The sequence below is a fragment of the Eucyclogobius newberryi genome, unplaced genomic scaffold (assembly GCF_026437365.1).
Source record: "Eucyclogobius newberryi isolate DKJ021-1_F unplaced genomic scaffold, fEucNew1.0.hap1 SCAF_13, whole genome shotgun sequence".
In the NCBI taxonomy this organism is placed as follows: Eukaryota; Metazoa; Chordata; class Actinopteri; order Gobiiformes; family Gobiidae; genus Eucyclogobius; species Eucyclogobius newberryi.
This window is the reverse complement of record NW_027315757.1, coordinates 30,599,346-30,624,252: the sequence shown is the minus strand read 5'-3', so window position 1 is coordinate 30,624,252 and position 24,907 is coordinate 30,599,346. Positions and strand designations below refer to the sequence as shown.

General features: G+C 39.7%; 2 protein-coding genes and 1 long non-coding RNA gene across 4 annotated transcripts; all 3 read right to left on the bottom strand.

Moving 5' to 3' along the window:
* Positions 1 to 5,769: 5,769 nt before the first annotated feature.
* On the bottom strand, positions 5,770 to 6,991 carry LOC140357701 (uncharacterized). Its single transcript, XR_011926663.1, has 4 exons — positions 6,765 to 6,991; positions 6,377 to 6,670; positions 6,167 to 6,312; positions 5,770 to 6,042 (listed from the first exon to the last, which is right to left on the bottom strand). It is a non-coding gene; the product is annotated as an uncharacterized lncRNA (long non-coding RNA).
* Positions 6,992 to 10,882: 3,891 nt separating this feature from the next.
* LOC140357700 (uncharacterized) lies at positions 10,883 to 11,814 on the bottom strand. The gene is made up of 4 exons (XM_072442215.1): positions 11,725 to 11,814; positions 11,329 to 11,631; positions 11,119 to 11,264; positions 10,883 to 10,994 (listed from the first exon to the last, which is right to left on the bottom strand). The coding sequence occupies exons 1-4, from the start codon at positions 11,801 to 11,803 to the stop codon at positions 10,908 to 10,910; spliced, it is 615 nt and encodes a 204-aa protein (XP_072298316.1). The 5' UTR covers positions 11,804 to 11,814; the 3' UTR covers positions 10,883 to 10,907.
* A 3,702-nt stretch (positions 11,815 to 15,516) lies between these two features.
* On the bottom strand, positions 15,517 to 23,746 carry LOC140358540 (jupiter microtubule associated homolog 1-like). Of its 2 annotated transcripts, none has more exons than XM_072443442.1 (5): positions 23,542 to 23,746; positions 20,461 to 20,600; positions 17,478 to 17,632; positions 16,646 to 16,670; positions 15,517 to 16,002 (listed from the first exon to the last, which is right to left on the bottom strand). In XM_072443442.1, the coding sequence occupies exons 1-5, from the start codon at positions 23,595 to 23,597 to the stop codon at positions 15,854 to 15,856; spliced, it is 525 nt and encodes a 174-aa protein (XP_072299543.1). In that variant the 5' UTR covers positions 23,598 to 23,746; the 3' UTR covers positions 15,517 to 15,853. The 2 variants fall into 2 exon arrangements, with proteins under 2 accessions (XP_072299543.1, XP_072299544.1); XM_072443443.1 differs by having other exon boundaries at positions 17,478 to 17,626.
* Between the last annotated feature and the right edge of the window lie 1,161 nt (positions 23,747 to 24,907).

The window sequence follows — 24,907 nt, the reverse complement described above, 5'->3', positions numbered from 1 at the left end:
GCCATAAAGACAAGGGGACTTACCTCCAGGGGATGTTTGCTGCTGCTGCTGCTGGCTCGAGCTCCTCTGTTTATTTTACAAACTTTTACTTGATGATGATGTCACAATTAGACTGCATAGTGATCAATGTCACACAGGTAAACCTACATTGTTCCGATTAAAATAGCCGAATTAATGACAATATACCTGTTAAGGATAATATTTGGTAAAGCAGTCAGTTGGCCTAGATAAGTGAGGAGGAGGTCACTTTAGTCAAATTGTATTCGAGCAGCAAACTAATGCAACATACTCCCTTGAGTTCTTATTCATTTGTATAATGTTCTTATTGCTTATTCTTATTGAGACATTGTGCTAGAGTTAGTGCACACCCAGCATAAGTCTGCATCATTATATATGCACTGTCAATAGTTTTCCCCGATCAGAAAGGTTTGGTTGCTGGCTTTGATGATGCAGGTCTACTTTGTGTGGAACGTTAACAGTTGGTGCTCTGGCCTGTGGATGGTTCTGATGTTGTCGGCCCAGATCTATGACTCTGCCGTGCCCGTTACTTCTGACTCTCTGACCTTTTCAAATGCGTCTTGTCAGGGCAAACTTCTTTTAGCTCACAGAGATAACACTGTGATTGAGGAGCTGCACTTGTGAGCAGCAGTGACCTCCTGTAGCTGTATAAAGGACATTTTGTATAATTAATATTGACGTACCAAGCATATCGTTATAGTTGAAAAGGAGGGTGGATTATATAATGTTAGAGAGTAATGAAACTAGAAAGGTAAAGCTGACTCCAAAATTCTAAAATGATAGCATAATTATACCCAGATTCCAATGTCCCACAAATTGGAAGTGTTCATGACTCAACCATAAGAAAGACACTTAGGCTCATCTCACATTTGCCAAGAAACATCTGGATGATCCTCCAATTTCTTCTTCTTATTTTAAACGTTGTGGATGTTGCGTGACTGAATACATCTGGTGTAAAATCAACACAGCACTTTCACTTTCTTTCTCTCCTTTTTTTTTTACGGTATAACTCAGAACACGTACTTTGACACAACTGCAGTAGGTTTCGGTTCGGTTTTCGGTTGGCTACCCGCTGCCATTAAAAGTAACACAACAACAAACCGAGGGGAGAAAACAGTGGGTAAAAATAACTATGAAGCTAATGACACATGAGTTATCACACACATTTGGTGTCAGTTACTGCTTCAAATAGTCGCCCAGCAAGTTGTTAGGTTCAGGCTGTGATTACCGTTTCACTGTTTGATTTATTTTCCCCTTAATAAATCAAACCTGCATTTAATAACTGCATTTTATGTTTAGTTTGTGAGATTAGAAAACTGGTTTGATGATCTGAAGCTTTTAAGTGTAGTAAAAATGCAAACAATTTAGAAATTGGCAAGGGTCCATGCACTCCTTGTAACTCGCTGATGAAAGTCACACTTCAACCGCTTACAGATGTGACGAGTGACACAGAAAAACAGGAAGTTGAATCATAACAGGTTGTTTAAAGATTAGCATTTGATCTAAGTATTTCAATCCACACACTTTTACATGTACAAGGTGGAATTTTAGATTTTACCGTTATAGTATGTCACTGAGAGTAATTTTATTTGAATACATGTACGTTTGCATACTTTTTTACGTTAATATACACAGTCTGAATTGAACTAAATTGTTTAGTTTTGTTCTGATACCAAGTAAAACTATGGCAAGTATCATAAAGTCAATCAGATACATGAGTTTTGTGTTCAAATGCATTTAAACGTTGGCGTAGAGGCTATCATTATTTTTGCTTCAACTCATTTTAAAATAACATAAATGTGCAGATAAACAACAAAAAATTTCAACAATCAATACTTTTGGATCAATATCAATATCAAGGTTTAATTATGAAGCACACTTACAACTTTAAAAGTGCTGTATATAAGAATGTTACTATTGTTATTATTATGTTCTAATTTTTATTAAGAGTATAAGAGGTTTTTTAAGAGCTTTTCTATTGAGAGTGTTTTTTTTAAAGTTTTTTTATAAGTTATTTGTTTTTTATTATTTACTTCTGCACCTACTTTGTGTTGCAACACTGGGATTTCCCCATTGCGGGACAAAATAAGACTTATCTTATCTTAGCAAAGTGCAATAATACATATATACAGACTATTAAAATACACATGAAGTTAATCAAAATAATGACTCAGTTCGTGTTTAAAAGGCCTGAGAGAAAAGGTAAGTTTTTAACAAGGATTTAAACTGCTCAGTGTCTCAGCAGCTCTAACATGCAGAGGCTGTTCCAGAGCCTGGGCCCCCCACAGAGAAAGCTCGGGCCCCTCTGCTTTTCAGCTTTGACCTGGGCACATCCAGGAGGAGCTGAGGGGAGGTACAAGCAGGAACATGGAGCCAGACCATTTTAACAGGGAGCCAGACCATTTAAAGATTTAAAAGCCACAAGCAACATTTTAAATTGGATTCTGTGGATAACGGGAGCCGGTGCAGTGATGCCAGGACTGGAGTCATGTGGTGGTGACGCCTTGTAGCTGTGAGCAGCCGGGCCACCACGTTTTGCACTAACTGCAAGCGTTTAAGAGAGGTCAGATCAAAACCATAATAAAGAGAGTTGCAGTAATCTAGGCGGGATGTGATGAATGAGTGAATCAGTCTTTTGAGGTTCTTGGCAGATAAGTATGGTTTTACTTTAGCCAGTACCTCAACTGATTGTGACCACTGCACTGACTTCTTTGTCCAGCTTACGAGATGATTCCACCAGCACAGCAGGATTTCTCACAAATGGGAGGTTAAAAGAAGACAGAAAATCTGAATCACCAAAAACAACCATTTTAGTTTCAAGATTATGAGTCATCCAGTCTTTTATGTTTCTGAGGCAGTGAATCAAGGGCTCAAATGAGGAGGTATTTGACTGCGGGAATATACATTTTTTAACATCATCAGCAAAGCAATGGGACGAGATATCGTATTTTTTAAAGAGTGATCCTAATGGCAAGAAATAAATTAACCCTAGGATGGAACCCTGGGGTACACCATAGTTCAAAGGGGCATTTTAAACTGGGCTGAGGTGAAAAGAAAAGGTTTGTTCTGAACCAGTTAAGTGCGAAGCCTTTAACACTAACAGACAGTTCTAAACACAACAGAATACTGTGGTCAACTGTGTCAAAAGCTGAAGTCATATCTAAAGCAGAAGGGCAGAATAATTTCCTGAATCAAGTGTTAAAAGAAGATCATTAAAACAGTGCAGTTTCTGTGCTATATTCTGGCTAGCTCAGTCAGTATCGATATATCAGTATTTTGGTATCAATCTATCACTTTTACTGACACATTCTTCTGCAACAGCCTCCTGTGTCCTATTTAACACGATTCAAGCAACACTACAGAGAGAGAGACATGTTTTTTGTAAACAACAAGCACATTTTGGTTGAGTCATTTCTTTTGCCTTTGATGCAACTTATCATTTTCTGTTTCCTGTAACATGCTTTGACAAGTACAGTATATAAACTATAGGTTTGCAGTTGTACAGTCCCCGCCCCTTAACAAGCCTTCAACTCCAATGTTACTTCACAATTACAAAAGTGTCTGCCTCCTGTTCATCTCCATGAATATGTTATTGCTTAGAATGGCAATAAACTTACCTTCCATTTATTGAATTAAAGGGTTTTATCTTGAATATTTGTATTTTTACTGTCAGTGGGGCACTTCACCACAGATCTGACCTGTAACTCAGCCTGGTTTCATCCCCTGCTTTGTCTCCATTCAGATAGATAATTTGAATGTCATATTCTTGAACATTGTTGACTGTCTATTGTGAACTAGTGTATAGTGCAGCGACTGTCAATTGTAAACTAGTGTATAGTGCAGCGACTGTCTATTGTAAACTAGTGTATAGTGCAGCGACTGTCTATTGTGAACTAGTGTATAGTGCAGCGACTGTCTATTGTAAACTAGTGTATAGTGCAGCGACTGTCTATTGTAAACTAGTGTATAGTGCAGCGACTGTCTATTGTGAACTAGTGTATAGTGCAGCGACTGTCTATTGTGAACTAGTGTATAGTGCAGCGACTGTCTATTGTAAACTAGTGTATAGTGCAGCGACTGTCTATTGTAAACTAGTGTATAGTGCAGCGACTGTCTATTGTAAACTAGTGTATAGTGCAGCGACTGTCTATTGTAAACTAGTGTCTAGTGCAGCGACTGTCTATTGTAAACTAGTGTCTAGTGCAGCGACTGTCTATTGTAAACTAGTGTATAGTGCAGCGACTGTCTATTGTAAACTAGTGTATAGTGCAGCGACTGTCTATTGTAAACTAGTGTCTAGTGCAGCGACTGTCTATTGTAAACTAGTGTATAGTGCAGCGACTGTCTATTGTGAACTAGTCTAGTGCAGCGACTGTCTATTGTAAACTAGTGTCTAGTGCAGCGACTGTCTATTGTAAACTAGTGTCTAGTGCAGCGACTGTCTATTGTAAACTAGTGTATAGTGCAGCGACTGTCTATTGTAAACTAGTGTCTAGTGCAGCGACTGTCTATTGTGAACTAGTGTCTAGTGCAGCAACTGTCTATTGTAAACTAGTGTCTAGTGCAGCGACTGTCTATTGTAAACTAGTGTCTAGTGCAGCGACTGTCTATTGTAAACTAGTGTCTAGTGCAGCGACTGTCTATTGTGAACTAGTGTATAGTGCAGCAACTGTCTATTGTGAACTAGTGTCTAGTGCAGCGACTGTCTATTGTAAACTAGTGTCTAGTGCAGCGACTGTCTATTGTAAACTAGTGTCTAGTGCAGCGACTGTCTATTGTAAACTAGTGTCTAGTGCAGCGACTGTCTATTGTGAACTAGTGTATAGTGCAGCAACTGTCTATTGTGAACTAGTGTCTAGTGCAGCGACTGTCTATTGTAAACTAGTGTATAGTGCAGCGACTGTCTATTGTGAACTAGTGTATAGTGCAGCGACTGTCTATTGTAAACTAGTGTCTAGTGCAGCGACTGTCTATTGTGAACTAGTGTATAGTGCAGCGACTGTCTATTGTAAACTAGTGTCTAGTGCAGCGACTGTCTATTGTGAACTAGTGTCTAGTGCAGCGACTGTCTATTGTAAACTAGTGTCTAGTGCAGCGACTGTCTATTGTAAACTAGTGTATAGTGCAGCGACTGTCTATTGTAAACTAGTGTCTAGTGCAGCGACTGTCTATTGTAAACTAGTGTCTAGTGCAGCGACTGTCTATTGTAAACTAGTGTATAGTGCAGCGACTGTCTATTGTAAACTAGTGTCTAGTGCAGCGACTGTCTATTGTAAACTAGTGTCTAGTGCAGCGACTGTCTATTGTAAACTAGTGTATAGTGCAGCAACTGCCTAATCCACCTTTGCACAGCACAGACATGACAATAGGAAGCTTTGGGGACTCAGGTTTATGACACTTGTTGTTTTTCTCGTAAGTGTGGTCTGTGTTCGTGCTTCTTTCCGCACTTCTATTCTTCGGACCTTAAAGTGCGGCTTTCCAGCTTCCTTTGAACCCAACGTGTTGCTGCTCAGACATTGTTTCTGTCTCAAAGCAGGTAGCAAGCTGTGAGCGCAAACATCTCACAAACATGACATGTGCTGCTGCTCATGACATTTCATAATCAGTTGAAGCAAGCACCTCTCACACAAGCTGCAACTCATATTCTTCTTTTTGGTGTATCGACAAAATACATGAAAAAAGTAAATGCTACAGGTAACAAGATGATTTACATGTGTAACAAGTATTAAAACATACACGATGGACAGCTACTTTCAACCAAATGTTTATTTAAAAATGTACATAACTGAAAACTAGAACAATATTAACAATATATACAAGAATACACAATAATATTGAATGATTATTTGTAATGTCTCTCAAAGTCTGTTAGGACAAAAGACGTTGTCATTGATTGGCTTGAATGAGCGTGAACCATCACAGACACATTGGATCCTCTTATCGTCTTATGGTGCCGCGCATGTCTTCATACACTTCATTATGAGAAATGGGTCTTGGTTTACATTCTGCATGGCAAAACTTGACCTAGGTAAAACACCAGATTTTACATATATAGTTTAATCTTACAAGAACAAACTTAATCATAAAGGAACTTGAGTTGACCGCCCCCAAGAATTCCATTCATGTTTTTGTCACCTGCAATGATTACCTTTCGGATTGCAAACAGAAGCAAAACTATGAAGAAAGCGATCAGCACGGCAGATGAGATGCTCACTAATGTCACTACCAGGTTTTTGTTTGCCAGGTCACAAGTTGGAGGTGAAACTGTAGACTTGTTTCTTCCAGGGCAGAGATCTAAAAGATAGATTTGTTGACATTTAACAAACACTGACAACAAAATGTTACCGCTTAATCTCACCTCTTACAACCAACAGCAAGGATCCTTCACAAGCTACATCGCTGTCATGTGTATAGTGTGTATACCAGTAAACCCCAGTGTCATCTGTTGTCAGGTTTTTCAGGATAATTTCAAAGTTGGAAAAATCGCCACGAAACTCTGTTCCGTCTGGATCAGTAATTTTTTCTTTAGAGGATGTTGTTTTGTAGAAAAGGTCCATATTTTTGTCCAGGCCTTTCGTCACTTTTATATAAAAAGCTTCTTTTGAACATTCACATTTGATGGTAATGGACTCCCCTGGAGTTGCCCATTTCACTAAAAAATAAATACAATGCCAGTAAATAAATGAATAAAGACCAATTTAAAAATTTGTCAATCCACAATTAGAAATCTTGTTAACCTGTTTCACCTTTGCTGCATGAAGTTGTAGAGACAGAGATGCAGAAGACAACAAAGACTCTCAAGCAAAACCGCCACAATGTAGACATGCTGCGTTCACTGTCAACTTGTTCTGAGCAGAAGTCTGGCTTTCAAACACTCACAAACATATACTGTGTGACCATGTGACATAAATGAAACTAGTGCACACAGTGTAGGTGAAAGATCTAAGGATGAGGAAATGTTGAGAGAAGTAAACAGGACATCTATTTGCTTGCTCGAAGGTGCAACTTTTCTGTTATATACAGTAGTGCACCTTTAAATGTGGATTATATTTTGTTTGGGATTGTATTGATGTGGCTGTGTGCTGCAATTGTGTTGTTACTTTATGTTGCCCTTCATATCCAACACTTTATTTCAACTAGATTTAATTAATACAATGTATGTATGCAATGTATTGACCAAATGTGCATAGGCCAATAATATAATATAAATAATAATATTTGTTGACCAATTAGATTTTGCTAAAACGCTTACTGGATAATTTACATGTTTAAAGGAAGTGGTTGAATCTGTCAATTCTTGTGAAACTAAATAATAAAGTGATTTGCTGAGTCAAGGTAATCCAAAGAAGAGGAGACTGGGTCAGTTGTCACTCTGCATTTTTTATAGAATAAAAGGTTTGATCAAAAAAGCGAAATAACAGATTTATGTGTTTTTAGGGTCTGCATTTATGTCCTGAATATGAACTTTATTTGCTAGAGATATGTGCAGAAAAGCATTTTCAAAACGTCCAAAAAATAACCATGCAATGATTTATTACAACTTTCCATGACATTGAAATAGTGCAGCTGGGTGTCACATAGTTAACACCTCTTTATGAAACAAAACATCAACAATTGATTTAATAATATCCATAAGTGGATTTTTCTTGACACTAAAATGAACAATTGCGTGAGCGCTAAAAAGTAGCTGACAGATTTGATTTGATTTGATGGCTCTTTTGTGGTTCTGACCCCATTCATTGTACTTTCATTTACTTCTATGGGAATTGTTTGTGCAAAAAATGAGTATGTATGTTGTCACAGCCCCCAACACCGTGTTGGAACCCCCATAACAAGATAGTGAGCACAAGCTTGAAAGATGGAATGAAAAGACTCAAATAGCTGAGATATGGCTCTTTAAAATTAAACAGAAGCAATCACGATACAAAGTCTGTGTACTTCTGTGTGCTGTCTAACTTGTTGATCTGCAGAGAGTTGGCCCATATCAAAAGTAGGTCATACTTTAAGTTCATTTTTGGGCCGTGGCTGCAGAGCCGCGGCGCGGTCAAATTGCCCAACAGTTTCTGGAGCTGCGGCACGGCCATTATAGCCTAGCACAGCCATCACCAAATGGCGGAGCCCGGTCCGGATCCGGACCGAGTGATGATTCTGTCCGGACCCGTGACCGGTGGTAAATTCACGAGATAAGGTCATTTTCATGGAGCATTTTTTTTGTGTGGCTATATTGACACAGCGCTGCTACTCCCATGCTTTCACACATCCGGGAACTTGTGCAGTGGCAACCGAGTCCGCCATTTTGAAAGGGGCACAACAGCTCGTCTACTACATACGAAATCCAAGAAATATGAGGCCAAAATCCTGCGTTCTGTTAGGACATTGCTCTGTTGACTGACCAAGGAATGATAGCTTTGTCGTGTAGCTTAGTTTGCCGTTATCGTCTAAAGAATCAAAGTATTCGTAGCTCATTATGCCGTAGAAAAGGATGCAGTCGTGTTGGTTTTTATATATCGCGTGCCCCTTTTAAAATGGCCGCTATGGGGAAGTCCCGGCTGTATGATGTCACCGCGCATGTATAAATACGACAATATGGCATGCCCGGGGTTCGGTCACCTGCACGGGGCTGAACAGCTGTCAGCTCCACCGCGCGAGTGAGTGACAAACGATAGAACTTCAGATCAACAAAGGGTCTACCGCCTTAATTAAACTGATGTTAATTCTACAGCGTGCGCAGAACACAATAGACTTATATATATGTCCATCTCGCTCTTCTTTCCTTCCTCTTCTCGGTTTCCGATAGAACTTCTCTCCGTTTATCTTCTGCTGCACTCAACTGCCACATATACCTTCACCATTTTGATTATTGTAAAGCGTGCAACATCATTAATGAAGTTTTGGGCAGCAGCTCCTCCTCTTGATTCAGAATCCTTTCCTCATCAAAGAAGTCAGAGGATTTTCGAAGGAAGCGACTCAGACATTCAAGTGGCACATGCAGGATCTCTACAGCTTGAGCTCATTGATCTGAGGGAAATGCTGCATTAAGAGAGCATTTTGAGACAACTGACCTGCTACTTTCTGGTTACAGACTGTTTCTGAGAGTGTGTCCCCTGGTCTAACCAAAGTAGCACTGTACACCTTAACTATGTTTGGATGGACTTACAGCTGTGAGTCAGCTTTTTCCACGATGAACATTGTCAAAAACAAGTACTGTTCTAGGCTCAACAATGAACACCTAGATATGTGCCTGAGAATGGCACTAACTTCATTCCAACCAAGATTTAAATGACTGGCAGGTCAGCCACATGCTCATTTTTCTCATTAAAGGTTCAGGGCCCTATAAGAAAAGTAAAAGAAAAATAATTAAAAGAGAAAAGTTCAGGGAAAAGACTCACTTCTGTTTGCATTTCTCCCCCTAAAAAGCCACTTGTTTTTTGAAGATGTGGACTTTTTTTCTGGAAAAGCCGGCCTTCATTTTTTTGGGCTGGGACCTTCTTATTTTAAGAACAAAGATGAGAGAATGTTAAGTCAATGCTCTGTTTGCACATTTTAGTTTTTATAAGTTATTTAAGAGAACAATTAGTTATTCCACTTTTTATTATTTTTTTATTCTGAGGTTTCTGTTTTCTTTAATCTGAAATAAAAGCCTTAAATGTATTTGCCTGGGACGACTTTTATTTATGTTAAAAGAGATAGTTATGCACCAGTTCATTTCCTGCATTGAAATGAACAATAAGTGTTGTTGAAACCAGATGAAAATGTCGACACGAGCTGGACTTCGGTTCGGACCTTCCACTTGAACAACCTTTTATAACTGGACCTCACTGACTTTGAATCACTGGCCCCGCAGTTTCGGCCGCGCCGCGGCTCTGTAGACACGCCCTTGTTTTTGGACGAGGCCACGTAGACTGCGCCCTCTGCTGGCATCAGAAGGAACTACAACAGGAAATCAATCTGAGCTTTGCAAGTGGAAAAACATGTAAATGGAGCAGAAGAGTAACGGGACAAAGCCAAAGCAGCCTGACCGTGACAGAAACACTTTTAATGTGCCATTATGTTTGTGGCAGAGAAGTGACTATAGGGCTTATATTACATATTAGAGTTACTTTATATTTTATTAGCATTAGCCTACTTTTACTTGCATTTTCTGTCCAGGTTTATGAGGTGAGAGTCTGTTGCCAGGGAAACATTGAAACACTGCCAACAGTTTGACAACTTCCTGTTTAGGGCGGTTGTTGTGGAAATAGTTGTGATAAAGCAGATTCTGGTCACACCAAAATAGACATTTATGTTTCTAGATTTTATTTAAACATTTTATGAATATATACTTTTGACATTTGTAGAGGTGACAGGCTTCAAGCTTTTATTTGAAGGTCTATTTGTAGATCCAACTACTATACTACTATAGTGCAGCAATTGCCTTATCCCCCTTTGCACAGCACAGACATGACATTTGAGGTCTCAGGTTTATGAAGCTTGTTGTGTTTCTCGTAACTGTGGTCTGTGTTCACGCTTCTTTCCACATTTCTGTTCTTTGAACCCAGTGTGTCGCTGCTCAGACATGGTTTTTGTCTCTGAAAACCACATAACTCTGCAAAGCTGTTAACAAGCTGTGACCGCAAACATCTCACAAACATGACATGTGCTGCTGCTCATGACATTTCATAATCAGTTGAAGCAAGCACCTCTCACACAAGCTGCAACTCATATTCTTCTTTTTGGTGTATCGACAAAATACATGAAAAAAGTAAATGCTACAGGTAACAAGATGATTTACATGTGTAACAAGTATTAAAACATACACGATGGACAGCTACTTTCAACCAAATGTTTATTTAAAAATGTACATAACTGAAAACTAGAACCACCAACCAACACAGACACATTGGATCTTCTTATCGTCTTATGGTGCCGCGCATGTCTTCATACACTTCATTATGAGGAATGGGTCTTGGTTTATATTCTCCATGGCAAAACTTGACCTAGGTAAAACACCAGATTTTACATATATAGTTTAATCTTACAAGAACAAACTTAATCATAAAGGAACTTGAGTTGACCGCCCCCAGGAATTCCATTCATGTTTTTGTCACCTGCAATGATTACCTTTCGGATTGCAAACAGAAGCAAAACTATGAAGAAAGCGATCAGCACGGCAGATGAGATGCTCACTAATGTCACTACCAGGTTTTTGTTTGCCAGGTCACAAGTTGGAGGTGAAACTGTAGACTTGTCTCCTCCGGGGCTGTGAACTAAAAGATAGATTTGTTGACATTTAACAAACACTGACAACAAAATGTTACCGCTTAATCTCACCTCTTACAACCAACAGCAAGGATCCTTCACCAGCAACATCGTTGTTCTCTTGTTTATAGTCACACCAGTAAACTCCAGTGTCATTTGTTGTCAGATGTTTCAGGAGAATTTGAAAGTTGGGAAATTTGCCATAAATCTGTGTTCTGTCTGGATAAGCCATTACTTCTTTAGAGAACTTTGTTTTGGAGAAAATGTCAGCATTTTTTTCCGGGCCTTTTGTCACTTTTATTTGAATAGCTTCTTCTGGACTCTCCTTACATTCACATTTGATGGTAATGGACTCACCTGGAGTTGCCCATTTCACTAATAAATAAATACAATGCCAGTAAATAAATGAATAAAGACCAATTTAAAATTTGTCAATCCACAATTAGAAATCTTGTTAACCTGTCTCACCTTTGCTGCATGAAGTTGTAGAGACAGAGATGCAGAAGACAACAAAGACTCTCAAGCAAAACCGCCACGATGTAGACATGCTGCGTTCACTGTTCTGAGCAGAAGTCTGGCTTTCAAAAACTCACAAAAATACGTACAAAAATGTGACCATGTGACATAAATGAAACTATTGCACACTGTGTAGGTGAAAGATCTAAGGATGAGGAAATGTTGAGAGAAGTAAACAGGGCATCTACTTGCCTGCTTGAAGATGCAATGTAATTTTGTTGTTACTTTATGTTGCCTTTCATATCCAACATTTTATTTCATCTGCAACTGAATTAAATTAAATTTACCTGTGCAATGTATTGGCCAAATGTGCATATATAACATAAATAATCATATTTGTTGACCAATAAGATTTTGCTAAAACGCTTACTGGATAATTTACATGTTTAAAGGAAGTGGTTGAATCAGTCAATGCTTGTGAAACTAAATAATAAAGTGATTTACTGTTGATGTCGGAGTCAAGGTAATCCAAAGAAGAGGAGACTGGGTCAGTTGTCACTCTGCATTTTTTATAGAATAAAAGGTTTGATCAAAAAAGCGAAATAACAGATTTATGTGTTTTTAGGGTCTGCATTTATGTCCTGAATATGAACTTTATTTGCTAGAGATATGTGCAGAAAAGCATTTTCAAAACGTCCAAAAAATAACCATGCAATGATTTATTACAACTTTCCATGACATTGAAATAGTGCAGCTGGGTGTCACATAGTTAACACCTCTTTATGAAACAAAACATCAACAATTGATTTAATAATATCCATAAGTGGATTTTTCTTGACACTAAAATGAACAATTGCGTGAGCGCTAAAAAGTAGCTGACAGATTTGATTTGATGGCTCTTTTGTGGTTCTGACCCAAAACAGGCAGAACTTTAGAGGCTCCTGTTTCATTGTACTTTCATTTACTTCTATGGAAATTGTTTGTGCAAAAAATGAGTATGTATGTTGTCACAGCCCCCAACACCGTGTTGGAACCCCCATAACAAGATAGTGAGCACAAGTTTGAAAGATGGAATGAAAAGACTCAAATAGCTGAGATATGGCTCTTTAAAATTAAACAGAAGCAATCACGATACAAAGTCTGTGTACTTCTGTGTGCTGTCTAACTTGTTGATCTGCAGAGAGTTGGCCCATATCAAAAGTAGGTCATACTTTAAGATTATTTTTGGACGAGGGCAAGTAGACTGCGCTCTCTGTTGGCATCAGAAAGAACTACAACAGGAAATCAATCCGAGTTTATTTGCAAATGGAAAAACATGTAAATGGAGCAGAAGAGTAACGGGACACAGCCAAAGCAGCCTGACCGTGACAGAAACACTTAACCCTAACCCACAATTATATATAAGTTTCAAATAATGTTGGATTTCTGCAGCGCCCCAGGAAATCAACCTCAGTTAAAGGCTACAAACCTGGTAAAGAAAATGTATTTTTCATAATCAAGAAAGGTCATGCCTTGTTATCTTTACAGCCAACTCACAAAGCAACAGCTGTGCTCGAATATAAACTGCTTTTAACAAGGCTTCAATAAATCCATACAGTTGTTGCCTGTTTAGGGCGGTTGTTGTGGAAATAGTTGTGATAAAGCAGATTCTGGTCACACCAAAATAGACATTTATGTTTCTAGATTTCATTTAAACTTTGTATTAATACATCTACATTTGACAACATTTGGAGAGGTGACAGGCTTTAAGCTTTTATTTGAAGGTCTATTTGCAGATCCAACTACTGTGAATTATATATTTAATACAGATGTTGGAAGGAAAGTGATAAAAAGTGTTCAAATAATGTAATATTAATCAATGGTCAGTAGAAACAGAATTCATACAATATTTCATAGCTAAACACTTTCTATCCAAGCTGTCCTCAAATCTAAAAGTGTGTGCTTGGTCAAAAAGCATGAGGCCATATAATTGATCAGCTGATTCTCTGCATTGACTCAACTCATTTCCTAATCCTTTTTCAGGCCCTCATATCCTGCCTCTTCTCAGAGCTCCCCCGGGACACAGCCTCATCTGGACTGCACATGCTTTAATGATTGTGTCAATAGTCTGTCGTTTCAAATGAGCGCTGTGGCCTTAGTCATTCATTACACACGAGTTAAATAGCTGGGCATATGGCTCAGGGGGAGGAAAATGGTAATCCAGTGTCGTTCTAGAAAAGATTAGGAGAATGATCAATGGGGAATCTGTTTCAGTATTGTTCACTAATACTCACCACAATACAGCATGTCAAATTGACCAAAATGTGTCAAGGCAAGCTGCAAATCAAGACATTTACACATTATATACAAACGTAACTCTATATGACATTGATCCAACGCTTTTTATATTTATATGATCACTTCTTGCAGTCTTTGTCTGACTTTATCTACTGCACTTCATTTATTTAGTAAAATAACTCACTATAGGCCAACTGAACTACTCATGAGTTACGTATATTAGTTTGATGTTTTATTTGTTTTGCAGCCAGTGTGTTGTGTCTTCAGATAGATATACCGTAATAAAAAGTAATAAAAGGACTATTACTTTTGTGCCCTCAGTGAACTCAAGTTTTCATTCACAGCGCAGCAGCATCCTGGCATTTCTCCAGGGCAGGAAGCACTTTCCTGATCTGGAGTGACCTCGGCCTTCAACGAGACAAGGCTGAAATGCACTGGTGTGTCACATCTCGCTTTACACTTGGTTGTACAGCACTGGAGAGAGTGACTTACTTTAGGGGAAGCAATAGCTCTTCATTTGCACGTAGTACATCGAAAGGGCAAATATATATGCTATTTAGCGTTCCATTGCAGTTAAATACAATGTAACTATAGGTTAAACGTATCCGTTACAAGGAATTCCTGTTGTTTCCACTGCATGCAATACCCGAGCTCTTAATCAATAAAGATTTACTCAATCTTGGATTAGATTTACATTAAGCTTTATTTTACAGCGATGATCTGCTTCTTAGACCCATAGTAAGAAGATTATAGAAACCCCATTTAACAGGAAGTCACTAAGTACAGTCAGCCTTTGATGTGTAAGTCATTGTCGGATCAAATAAAGTAGACTTTGTACAAACACATTAATATTGGGCCTATTTTTTAAGCAACGCTGGAGAATAGCGATTCATTTAGTTGTTTTTAAAAATGTATATTTCTAACCAACTTCCATAACTTCAATGGACCTGAATAATTACCTACGCAGGAAATTGGGTTGTTGTGGTAAGAAGCAGAAGTAGCATTATGTTTGTAGAAGTGCATAATAATATCAGTTTTGTTGATTACATAGCAGTAGATTCAGACTTAAATGATGCTGTCCATCTCTGTATATCTCTGCATTAGATTTGCTAAGAGCCATTTCAAACACTACACTGCTTGCCAGAATCACGTTTGACACACATTTCCAAATAAAGTCTGAACAGTGCGATTTACTTACGCACATGAACTCATCATGCATTTGAACTTGGTTTTGAAAAATGTCCAGAAAATGCCGCACACGTTTGAATTGGCCGTGCAGGAGAAGCTTGGTGTTATTTGAAGACATTTCTCTTGTGACAGAGCTGGCTTTGTGATTACTTTGGCTGGGCACTCGTCCAGTCTCAAAGTCTAGATTTCTTATAACTGCCTCCACTTCACTGCACTGCACTGAAAAATGACCCAACTAGGCTTGATTGTAGATTTTAGGTCACATTTATTTTCCATTACCAAGGTCTGTTTTTGTTTCTTTTCCAGAAACTCTTAGAGGAAAAAAAATAGTCACAAGAATTTCGTATCAATCTTTATTGTATTTAGAAATCCACGCATCAAATCTTTCGTATTTTTGTATCTTTTACCATTTACAATAAGTGGAACGCGAGACAAGCATGCCTTTTCCAGCAGGCGTGATGCACTACAGGATGGGCTGAATGTAACAGGACAGAAAATACATAAAGTGCCTTTTTCAACAGTTTTTTTTTCATATTTTAATAGAAAAAAGGTTTAAAACAAAAAGTCGGGCGGCGAGAACGCACAAGTGGAGGAGGGGGAAGGTGATGGGAGGGGCAGGGAGGTGGGTGATATCAGTAAAAAATAAAAAAAAGCTTTTGAATGAAAAAGAGTGGCCTTATCCCAGGATGAGGCTGGACTTGCCCCCGGGCGGGTTTCTTCTGCCCCCGGCGCTGGATCCTCCCGACGGGGCGGACGGCTGTGGCAACTCCTTTTCTTGGTTTGGCTCGTGCTCCTCCTGTTCTCCCTCAATCTCGTCAGGACAGTCTTTAAAACAAACACAGAAAGATGAGTGCTGCAGTTTTACAAGCCCGAATGATTTGTCCTTTCTTACATATATAATTTCATGGTGGTTGCTGGTTTAAGTAGGCAAAACACACTAAATGGCCTTGAGTGAAACGTTGCATGGAGCCATGCGACGCAAAAGCTTCTGAAATAATGTTTCTTTTGTCCGCAAGTAACACGAGAAGAAATTCAAACTGAATTCAAATGGCTTGTTTTTTTATTGTCTATCTGTCCTATCTATCTATTGTCTATCTGTCCCAAGAGGCAACCACTCATTTCTAAACACGCACCTGGAGCTTTACACAACGCCTTTCAAATCCACTCCCTGACGGTCACTTTACAACAGCATTCACAGAAGATAAAGAATACATCCATGACACGTTATATTTATTTAAAAATGGGAGAACATGTGTTCATCTTGTGCTTTGGTACAAACTAACAGACCATGTTCTGTAAATACAGGGCGCGCCAGTTGAATTACCAATTTTTTATCGGTCAGAGGCGTATCTGGCATTCAGTGTGCTAACTCAGTAATGGAAGTCATGCACTGCAGTTTAGACATAGTGGGACTAGAACAGACACGAAGAGCCCTTTTAAATGCTGCTCGAGAGTTCATGATACTTACCATTAGTTGCCTCTTGGCCATTTTCCTGTAGATAAAACAAAAAGAGTCATTTTAAAACACATACAGTACACTTGTAGATCATACGGCTCTACTGTACTCAATGACACATTTACTTCTGCTTTGACACCACAAAGCACATAAACAAAGCACATAAGCAAAGCACATAAGCAAAGCACATAAGCAAAGCACATAAGCACACGTCTATCTCTCCTTTGTGTGGAGGATGTTACACAGAAGGAAGTGTAGAAATATTTACATTTTATTATAATGGTCCGGCACCAATCTGAAAACTGTATTTTGTTTTAAGGATGGAAGCAGATTTTAGACTTTTTTTCCCACAAACAAATAATAATTTGAGGGGAAATCACAAATTGAAAAACAAACAAAATGCTGCTTCAGTACCAGACATGACACTTGGGTGGGTTTGGTGTGTGACTATCAAACATTTAGACTGTCAAGTGTTGCATTCTTATAATTGTTGAAGTAACAAGCAACTGATTGTAGTATTCTGTTCAGAATTCACGGCGCTCATTTCAGACACGCCCGAGAGCATTTACATGAGAGAAAACTGAAATAATAACGATCTGATTAACAAATTCAAGAATTCTATTCATTTCAGAACGACAATTGCAGTCCTATTACACGATCATAGTAAAAGAATCACAGAAGAAGAATAATGAAGAACTGTGCCAGCAGCACCATTCCAGAGAAAATCCTTTTTCACAAATGTTCTTGAGAAAGATGGAACTGATGAATTTCTTGACTTAATCTGAAGGAATCTGGATCCTTTCGGTTCACGGTCTGCTCACATGAGCCGTGGAACAGAACGTACCTGTCGTTTCTGGCTCCACACCAGGGCGGCTCCAGAGTTGTGGATGGTGGTCAGCTCGGGCTCGGGGTTCTTGGGAAACAGGATCGGCTGTTGGCACCGTCTCAGTGGAGCAGAAGGCTCCCCACAGAGAGTCCCTGTGGCGGACCCGGCTTGATCAACACAGACAGACAGGAAAGGGCAACTATTATTATTATTATTATTATTATGTACTTCCAGAAGATACACATCAGGCACATGAATACGGGCGGATAGGGTTGGATTCTGTACTGCACCTTATTGCAAATTCAATGTTTTTTTTTTAATGCATTAATGGATTGTGCTTTACTTTATATTATTATAGATTATACACACCACCATTTAGTTTACATAAGCAGAATACTTCTCAGAGTAGTTTTCAAACACCATAACTTTACCCATAGTTACCCGAGTGAACTTTTGGTGACTCTTCCCACTGTGAGTCGAGAGATAAAACCTTTATGTTGACTAAAATACATTTGAACATTTGTGTTTCTTACACCACGCCCTCAGAGAATTTACTCTTTACTTGATATAGACAAATATTAATATCTCTATACCAGTATATCCGAGTATCCCAAAAATGAACGTCGGATCATATGATGTAAATCCAACAGAAATGTGTGAATACGTCTTTAAAACATGTAGTTGAGGTTTAATTATAAGACAAATGTGAAATGTCTGTAAAATGTATCACAAAAGTGCATAAATATCACCCTCTATTTTTTGACCCAGGTCATCCTTGTAAAAGAGGTCTCGATCTCTATGGGTTCTTACCTGGTTAAATAAAGATGAATAAATAAATAGAACAAACATTTGAAGGTTTGCAACATATCTTTTGTTTGAATCAGCCCTTTTAGTAGCATTTATACTGTAAACGATATACAAAATTTCCCCATGTGTGGACAATAAAGGAAAATCTTATTTCATCTTATCTTAAACAATCTACACACTATTGAAATTTGGCATATCTTGTGTATCCTCACTTCTATATGGGATATTGGTAGAAAGGAAATTAAAACAACCATTTGTAGTCAAAACAGTGCCTAAACTGGACAAAACCAATCTGAGCCTAAATAAATCATCAGTGTACAGACATAGGACCAAAGACTAGTGCCATGTGCCAAAACCATGTATTTATGATATATTTGTGGAGTCCTCTTCAGCATTCATTTCACTTTTTAACAGATTACATTGAAGCCAGACAGGATCTTCTGGAGCCAAATAACAAAACATGAGTAAGACCTTACAGAAAGCAGCAGACTCATACCATATGGACACTAATCCAATTAGTTACAGAGCTGCCCTCAAACCACACTGTTTTAACACAGCCAGGCGTCGTGTCTGCTTAGATCAGGAAAAAAACTACAATGTCATGTCACTAAATCACTGCAAAGAGACTTGAGGATGGAAGAAAACCAACTGACATCTTAAATACGCGCGTCTGTCAACAAAAACGGCTATAAAACCCGGCGTTTGGCCAGTTGCGTGGAGACCGACAGTGACCAAGCCACATAAGGCAGCAGCAGCAGCAGCTTTGGTCTTGAATGCCAGCTATGCCAGCGATGGGACAGAGCGCCTTTTGTCCCGGGACACAACAGAGGGCGAGGAGTCGAGGGAACGCGCACACAGTTGTTAATGGACTGAAGTGAATCATAAACGTTGAGAGTCTATCGTTTAACCGGACAAGTGCTCCTTTATTACAGCCGGCGGATCAATTATCTGGACAAGAAAGATAAACAGCAAACGGATGAGCGCCGACGCAGAGGAGGTCATTAGTCTGATGCAAAGGCTGTCCATCTTTAAAGGTGCGCTGTGTCACTTTTCTGGAGCGGGAGCGGCTTCCTGCTTTTCTCGATGACGGCGATGTTGCTTCGCGTTCTGCATTTAGTCAATTTTACATGTTTTTATTGCCGAATGCAGATCGGGCCTGTATCTTGGCCTGGTTTAGTCACGCCCGTGTAAACCTGGAGATAAAGTACTTCTCTATCTCTATGGCGACAAGCAGGTGGCGCTACCATGCAAAGCTACAGGTCCGATCTGTGGAGAGGTGAGCCCACACTCGAATGCAAGTTTTTCAGGTTATTTGTCAGCAAAAAAACCACCTATGATTAAATAAATGCTAGATAGAAGTGTTTTAATGTCATACTGTGGAACATTCCAGGCAAAGCAAGAACATCATTGAGAAAAGCTGGATATAAAACCCCATTTTTCATTTTCAGTTATACTTTTTAGGAATTGTTTGCTAAAGGGACAGTTAAGGGCTTCATAAATCTGGCTTTATACTTAGGAAATGCCCTTTTCTTTAAAACATCCAATCATTTTTGAACATTTCTGTGTTTTATTTTCGAGAACCCTTTATAAAAACAGTTCTATGTTGATGGAAAGTGCACAGCCGTAGCACATTCCTTAAGATCTGAATGGTAAGTGGCCGTGTCTTTTTGGAGGTCTGCCCTGCAGTTTGTGATCAAGAAAACCACTCTTAGGAGTTTCCCCGGTGGTATGAGAAGTAATAATTTTAGGGTAAATACTTCACTGTCCACATACCAAAAGATTTAGTGCATGGGCTTCAGAGGAGATGTGGCTTCTCCTACAAATTCTAACTCTTTTCTTTTTTTTACTCAAATGTTTGTTTTTTATATACATCGCTTACAGCTGCACCATAAAACTAGCAAGAAAAATGCAATTGTTATATAGAAACAGACTTGTGCAACTAAAATAAATCTTTAAATCATCTCCAAAAGGCCACATTTTATCTGACTGACCCGTTTCTTTCCACACAGGACTGTTTCTCATCAACGAAGTTTCAAATTACCCTTCCTCTCCAGGGCTTTTGGAAACTATACTTCTGGATTATTCACTCAAAATAAGTTGTGTTTTTCCTACTACATTCCATCCTTGCCATATTTTAGAATTAGAAACATATCTAACTGTGATTTGCTGAGTTGGAGAATAAAAAGTGAATTACTGGGTGGGTTGTTCCTTCGATGGGCATGTGGATCGTCAGGTTCAGCAAAAATATTGGAGGCCATCTTGTTCTTGCGTGGAGTTGTGTTTTCTTCTGAGCCAAAAGAGAAGCTAGTCTCTCCACCAGGCGGCCTCAGTACCCTGGAAAAAACAGTGGCAAATAGTGGGTTAAAATGATATCATTGACTTACGCCCTTTAGCCGCGCACTGACAAAAACACTGTCACGTCGTGATAAGCTGCGTAATGAGCAACAAAATCGATGGTCACAAAATCCAGCCTCTAACTGTAGTTACAGCGTTCACCTTCCTGCGCCGCGCCTCTTGCTTAAACAGAACGTTGCCACAAGGCACTCAAAGCAAACAGGGAACGAACAGTCTCATCAGACACAAGCTTAGAGGACAAAACCTGTCTCTTGTCCATACAATTCTTTAGGACACATATGAATCACTGGACTTTCCTGCTTTCACATTCAGTTCATTCATAATAATGCACAACAGACAGTTTTTGGTGTAGTTTTAAGGACAGCACTTGCTTAATTATTGACTGTTTCATTGTTTGATTTTCTAACTTTCTGCTGGTAAAACGAACTATTTTGAAAAGCTCCGCTGTTGTGATTTTGGGCTTTACAAAAATGAAGACATAAACACTATTTCTAGGGCTTAATATATATAATTTGCTCAAGAGTGGAAAGGTTTGTTATTCTGCAATGTCCTGAATGTAAAAAACAGTAGAGGGTTGATTACAATGATAAAACAATCACTAACACATGCTACTGTGATTGAATTAAATTGCAGGGAGGGACCGAGCCAGCTTTTTCCAGTTCTGATACCAATAAATTTTATGGCTTTACATATCTGCAGATACCTGATATACAAGTACCGATACGAGAGCTAGGACTGAAAATAGCATTTATTCTCTTAAAACGCAATTAACTTAACTACAGAATACAGCTATAGATGAATAAGAGCTCAAACATCATGAGACATTCAAGGGCCAACATTCACCAGTAAAGTCTTATTACATGGTCGATTGAACCAAAATCCTGAAACCAATATCCAATACAGCTATTTATTCAGAAATTCAGCCAATATCCAACACCAGCACATAGAAACAACAATATGCTTGTGGTTTATCAGGCATTATTGCTATTGATCACAATGCCTGCAGCTCTAATAGCAAATTAACAAATACCCAGTTATCTTTTGAACAGACTAAACTCAAGTCATGCTACTGATACCCATAATCCATCACAGGCCTGAATGCAATCGCGCTCCTCTGATTGTACAAGGCGTGATATCAGATCGAGTTATGTAGGTCACCAAGTAAAATACTCTAGTTTAGTTAAGAACTGAAAACAAATGAGCGCCTCATGATAGCTCCGATACGAGACGTGCGATTCCCTTTATGGAGGGCAATGAGCGTGTGCGAGCGGAGAGGTCAGAAGCTGGACCCCTCCCTCTTTTTTTGTCTCCAGCAAACTACCAAAACCACCAGCTGACACATGTAGCAGCTGTCCGAGGAGGGCCAGACAGAGAGACGAGGGCCAGGAAAGGCTAGTTAGCCTTCACAGCCACGCTACGGATATAAAAATGCACACAAATGTCCTATCAATCAGCTGAAAACGCTGCAGGATATGGTCTGTCACACTTGGCTATGGCAGCGCCTAATGCCTAAACCAGACTTCACCCCGTGGCCAGAGGATGAGCTCACGATTTCCACATAGATTGGAGGGGAAAAGGGATTTTAGCCGAGACACAGACGGCAAGCCCCACCCAAAAATGAAAAAAGAGCAAATAATATCAATAAAAAGCAATGGAATACCGAGCCTCGTTTAAACAAGTGGAATTGTTACAGCTCTTCTCCACAGCAAGAGATGTTTGTGATAAAGAATGAGCAGGCAGGGCTGTAGGGCCTGGTAGGATTTAGCCAAATACAGTTAAAGTTGAGGTCTGACCAATGAATATACCCCTGAGTGCGGGCACACGTAGAGGTTAAGGAGCAGAAAAAGGGCCAGGGGAGGATTTACAAGACGGCTGAGCTGACCCGGAGCCCCCTCCCAGGCCCCTGTCGCATCGGCAAACAGCACACGACTTGATGACTGACTGAGATTCACAAGCTCACTCAGCACAGATAACCAGATTGATTCAGACACAAATATTTATGTTATCAATTGTATAGCATTGATTGTAGCCTCATAAGTCAATGTACTTTGCCCTTTTTCACTGCAATGGAAAGGCAGTCGAGTAATTGTATTTTAGATCGTCAACTAGTCGAACTATAGTACATTAGGATACGTTAAATGTATTTTTAATCAAACCAAATTAGAAATATGGTGACTAAACACTATTGATTGAGTATTATTGATTAAAAATAGATAAATATATTTTAGGTATTGTCAATGTCTTCAATGTGAAAATCTTTTGACTCGTGTTCAAGAGTCTGTTAAGGCCAGATAACAATTACGATGATCAAAATGACTAATCACGATTCTTCCGATTAATCGTTGCAGCCGTAGACAGGCGCGTCACCGCATGGCCGCGTGCCTGAAGGATGAGTGCTCCTATAGGGTCATCTTTTTACAATAATGAGTCAACATTTATCATCCTGGCCATGTGTTAAGAGGAAGAGGAATACTTTTAAGGACTGGGCCTGTGCATGCGAACACACACCATCAAAAACTTGCACACACCTTCAAAGTACAGTAAAGCAACGGGCTCATGATGCATTTCCCCGTGGAATAAGACACAAAAAGTGACTGTAGATGATCTTTAGTGATGTCAGATGAAAAAAGCATAACCCCGGGCGGAAAATTCCTTCTATTCTTGAACTTCACAGACACACAATGCCTAACTTTGAACGGCTAAAGACGTGATATAGGGGCCATGTCACCCAATAAGATTAACTTAATTAGCAGGGCAATGGGCGAGTTGAGCTAACGCCAGAAAAAGCCCGTGCCCGCAGCAGCCACCAGCGGGCAGGGCAGCTCCGGAGAGGGCGACGCAAAAGGAAAAGGCGTTTGCCAAAGCCTCGACCGCATCCCACTTCTTTTGTTCCACCGCGAAAAGCTTTCTGCTCCGTTACCTGGAGCTGCTTTTGGTGCCGGCTTCCATTCCCTGGAAGGTGGTGGTGGTCGTCATCTCGGGAGAATGTCTCAAAAGGCGCGGCGCTGACAAATACCGAGTGAAAACTACTGAAAATACTGCCGAGCTTCAGTGCGGAGAGATGCGACGGGACGTAGACTCCACCCGACTCTGAGGAACGTCAGCGAGACCACAGCGGCTGGTTCTGCGGTGCCAGCCCAGAGGCCCCGCCCACCGGTGCGTCTGATTGGACGCGCTGCTGAAAACCTTTGCTCTGATTGGCCGGCACACCTCGGAACTGTTAGGTTATTGGAGGAAACGGCAACAATCAGCTGTCAATTTTGATGGCAGCTTTCGCCACATGCTGAAGACCAGACAGCGCAGCAATGAGTCCTATAATATCCCAGAGGAAAGCCTGGCACTACAGTTTCCCCCTAAATGAGTTCTATAATATCCCAGAGGAAAGGCTGGTACTATAGTTTCCCCCTGAATGAGTCCTATAATATCCCAGAGGAAAGCCTGGCACTATAGTTCCCCCTGAATGAGTCCTATAATATCCCAGAGGAAAGCCTGGCACTACAGTTTCCCCCTAAATGAGTTCTATAATATCCCAGAGGAAAGCCTGGCACTATAGTTCCCCCTGAATGAGTCCTATAATATCCCAGAGGAAAGCCTGGCACTATAGTTCCCCCTGAATGAGTCCTATAATATCCCAGAGGAAAGCCTGGCACTACAGTTTCCCCCTAAATGAGTTCTATAATATCCCAGAGGAAAGCCTGGCACTATAGTTCCCCCTGAATGAGTCCTATAATATCCCAGAGGAAAGCCTGGCACTATAGTTCCCCCTGAATGAGTCCTATAATATCCCAGAGGAAAGCCTGGCACTACAGTTTCCCCCTAAATGAGTTCTATAATATCCCAGAGGAAAGGCTGGTACTATAGTTTCCCCCTGAATGAGTCCTATAATATCCCAGAGGAAAGCCTGGCACTACAGTTTCCCCCTGAATGAGTTCTATAATATCCCAGAGGAAAGGCTGGTACTATAGTTTCCCCCTAAATGAGTTCTATAATATCCCAGAGGAAAGGCTGGTACTATAGTTTCCCCCTGAATGAGTCCTATAATATCCCAGAGGAAAGCCTGGCACTACAGTTTCCCCCTGAATGAGTCCTATAATATCCCAGAGGAAAGCCTGGCACTACAGTTTCCCCCTGAATGAGTCCTATAATATCCCAGAGGAAAGCCTGGCACTATAGTTTCCCCCTAAATGAGTCCTATAATATCCCAGAGGAAAGCCTGGCACAATATTATAATATATATATATATATATATATATATATATATATATATATATATATATATATATATA